General features: G+C 35.3%; 2 protein-coding genes across 3 annotated transcripts in view; both read left to right on the top strand.

Annotated features, from left to right (window-relative positions):
• Positions 1-3,339, top strand: part of si:dkey-24p1.1 (uncharacterized protein LOC556718 homolog) — a 97,908-nt gene that overhangs the window by 32,532 nt on the left and 62,037 nt on the right. The window lies entirely within an intron of this gene.
• The window catches only part of LOC112144118 (B-cell receptor CD22), a gene marked incomplete in the record, with an annotated part of 10,975 nt that overhangs the window by 4,331 nt on the left and 3,305 nt on the right, over positions 1-3,339 (top strand). The window contains 3 exon segments of the mRNA XM_036215836.1: positions 2,307-2,369; positions 2,466-2,555; positions 3,073-3,339. Coding sequence (XP_036071729.1) covers positions 2,321-2,369; positions 2,466-2,555; positions 3,073-3,339 — 406 coding nt within the window.

Raw genomic sequence — 3,339 nt, forward strand, 5'->3', positions numbered from 1 at the left:
AAAAAAAAAAAAAAAAACACTGTAGCACTAAAACCTGCCGAGAGGAAACGAGGAAATAGCCTGGTTTGCTTTTGCCTGCTTGACTTGACTTAGATATCATTTTAAATAACTCATTCTACAGGTAAGAATGAACTTGTTCTTTGTCAGATTTGTTTCTTCTTTACATCAGTTTTTTGGGGGTATTTTTGTACCAAAATGTCCTTGTGAGCTGGAATTTTAATATGAAAAACGAAATTAAATTGTTAGACTTGATCTGATACATTTCTGTGCGCAAACCTGACAAAAATACTGTTTTTAATTGTTTGTCTTCTCTTTTACAGATAAAAAGTTTAATTTAAAAACTATTTTATTAAAAAGATGTTAATTACAAGTAAAAGTTTAGCGTTAGCGTTTATATGAAGCTGATATGTTTTTGTAAATGTTTTTTTTTGCTAGTTCTAAAGCTTGATACTTAAAGTAGGAGAAGTAGAAGAGTTAAGAGGAACTGAGCTCTTAACTTTTAAGAGTTGGTGTAAAATTCACACCAACCATAAATGGAACTTTGACATGAGGTGCACTGTGAAAACACATCAAGCTGTACAACACTCTAAAAACAAAAGACTCCATCTTGAATAGAAGTCAAGCAGAGAATATAATAACATACTTTACTGTACATTCTTTAAATTGAATGTTGCCTTTACCCACAAGAAGAAAAAAGGACAACTACTTATTGAAATTCAATTTTTTGTTCCTATTTTGTTAACATCATTTTCTTAATCACATGTTGCAACTAATTGATAAAATGTGTTTATTCAGCATTTTTTCAAATCAAAAGAAGACTTTTTTTTTCAAATCCCAACCATATAGTTATAGGTAAGAAAGATGTCCAGTGATAATGTCATTTAAACTAGGCTCTTAAGCTGCATTTCTACTGTTTTGCTTTGTATGCTGCTACACGCTTGTGTTGGATTTAGTTATTAACAGTATAAGAGAGCAATGGACATAGTTAGTGTGACATCACAAACACATAATACCTTATTTTTTATTCCAATGAAATGAAGTCATTTCAGTCGCCATTTTTTCCAAATGATGGACTTCTCCATGTTGGAACTAGGCGATGTCAGTAATCAGTGATTGGTTCAAGTCGGTCTGAGTCAACATTTCTGTGACAACCACTCTCACTGATCAGGAATGAGTTTGTAGGAAAGCCACACCCCTTCCACTGACAGTGGGCTCAGGAGAATCTGTCAAACGTTTTGAACATCACGATGAGGGCCAGCTAGCACCACATACTTTTACTGAGGCATCTGATTGGTCAGTTTATGACTTGAATAACTTGTGATAAAGAAAATAAATGAATAACAAAAAAATAGGTCTGGCAATAACATGTTAAAAAGAGGTACCAAAGGAAGAACGGTTATTCTGACAAATGTAATGACTGAGTGATATGCTTTTTTTTTTTCTTTTTTAAAAAGAAGTCTGTGAGATTACTGCATAGGACCAGCGGGTACTTCCTGTTTAGAATGTGAGTGTGGAGGGGTTGCTCAGCCTAAAGTTGAAGTTGGCCTAGCCCAACCACCGGGCCGTTGATCAATTGCCACCGGGCCGCACAAGAAATAATAAATTATACCTGTTTTTTTTTTTTTTTTTTTGATTCGGAAATGTTTCATTTTGAAAATCAACCGGACTCTCTCTATTTGAGCGCTATAAGAAGTCCAGCGACGTGTAACGTGAGAAAAGTTGTATGTGGAACCCTTCTTTCCATTTTAATGGGATTAATGCCGTAACAGATGAACAGAAGAAGAACAGGGGATTTCCACACACCATGCCTGTTCGCATAGATATGTGATTTTCACGAATGAATCTAATCTTTTGAACAAGAAGAGGAGCAGTGCACAGAGAGTGGAGCGGGGATGGGGAGTTAGGAGAAAAGGAAACTTGTGCAGCACGTGCAAGGAAGCGTGCACAGGGGAGGGGCGCTCAGTCTTAGTCACGAGTTTGAGTTCTTCTGTTTTGTTATAAAAGTTTTTGTGTTAAAATTTTTCACTTGAAGCTTTTGCATGGAGCTTCAAAGTAGTCTGATTTGTTTCCCATTGAGCATCAATAATCGATTTGTTGGTTACAATTTGTCTATGTATTGAAGTTTTTTTTTCTTTCTAAACTCGATTTCAACCACTTTTGACATAATTTAAGCAAAAATGTTTTTCACGTGTTACAAAATACTATCCGACCAAACTGAACAAACCTGGAGACGTTTTTTTCAGACCAGTTTTCTTTTTTTTAAGAGAAGACTAAAGTGTAGATGTTTTTTTGTGTTTGTGTTGCAGAGATTCCAGTGAAAATGAATGCTCTAACATCTGGTTGTTTGGTGTTACTGACCTTCATAACAAGTAGGTTATTTCTTTGTTCTATAATGAAAACATGTTGTCTAACTGGATTATAGTTTATGAACTAACTTGTCTAATTACTTTTTCTTACATTTACAGACTTTTATTGTAACACAGCAAAGGCAAATCCTTTTGTGTTTGAGAAGACCCAGATCACAGCTGAAGAAGGCTCCTGTGTTGAAATCAAATGTAAATCCACACGTGTTTCTGTAGATATTGGAGGTGCAGAATGGTTTTGGATGAAGAATAAAACCTGGATTGGTGGTAAAGGCTTCATTGGGACTGTCCTTTACAGCAATAATGAGTCAAACTGGTCCGTCAGTCCACTCTTTAAAAACAGAGTAACACATACAGGCTCTACACATGGATCAGCTGGAAGACAACCAGGACATCAACTGTGTCAAATTCAAATCTGTAACCTGACTGTTAGTGACAGTGGAGATTATCTGTTCAGATATGAAGCAAAAAATTCAGCCGATAAATGGATGACATGGCCTTTAGCTACCCTAACTGTTCATGGTAAGTAGAAAGATCAAGAAACAGAAAAATGCAGTTTTGAAAAATATATGGAGACAAAAACATTTTAACAAAATAATATTAACATTATTGTCATGAACAAGAATGTACATTAAATGATATTATAATACTGAAATTCTGTAAATGTGGGTTTGATAACAAATGTCACAAAAGTGTTTTGTCTTTTCAGTCGTTCCTCAAGTTGAGATTCTGATTCAGAATCAGAATGAAGGAACATCAGAAGACATCAAAGAAGGAGACAGCATCACTCTTGAGTGCAAACTGAAGAAAAGCAACCCAAAACCTGACAGCTTTTTCTGGAAGAAAGATGGAAAACACCTTAAGAATGTTCAGACTTATAAATTGATTAGGATCAAACCAGAGGACAGAGGAAACCACACATGTGGAGCCAGAAACCTGATTGGTTCTGGAACGTCAAAGTCCATTTATCTAAATG

This window comes from Oryzias melastigma, linkage group LG16, assembly GCF_002922805.2.
Source record: "Oryzias melastigma strain HK-1 linkage group LG16, ASM292280v2, whole genome shotgun sequence".
In the NCBI taxonomy this organism is placed as follows: Eukaryota; Metazoa; Chordata; class Actinopteri; order Beloniformes; family Adrianichthyidae; genus Oryzias; species Oryzias melastigma.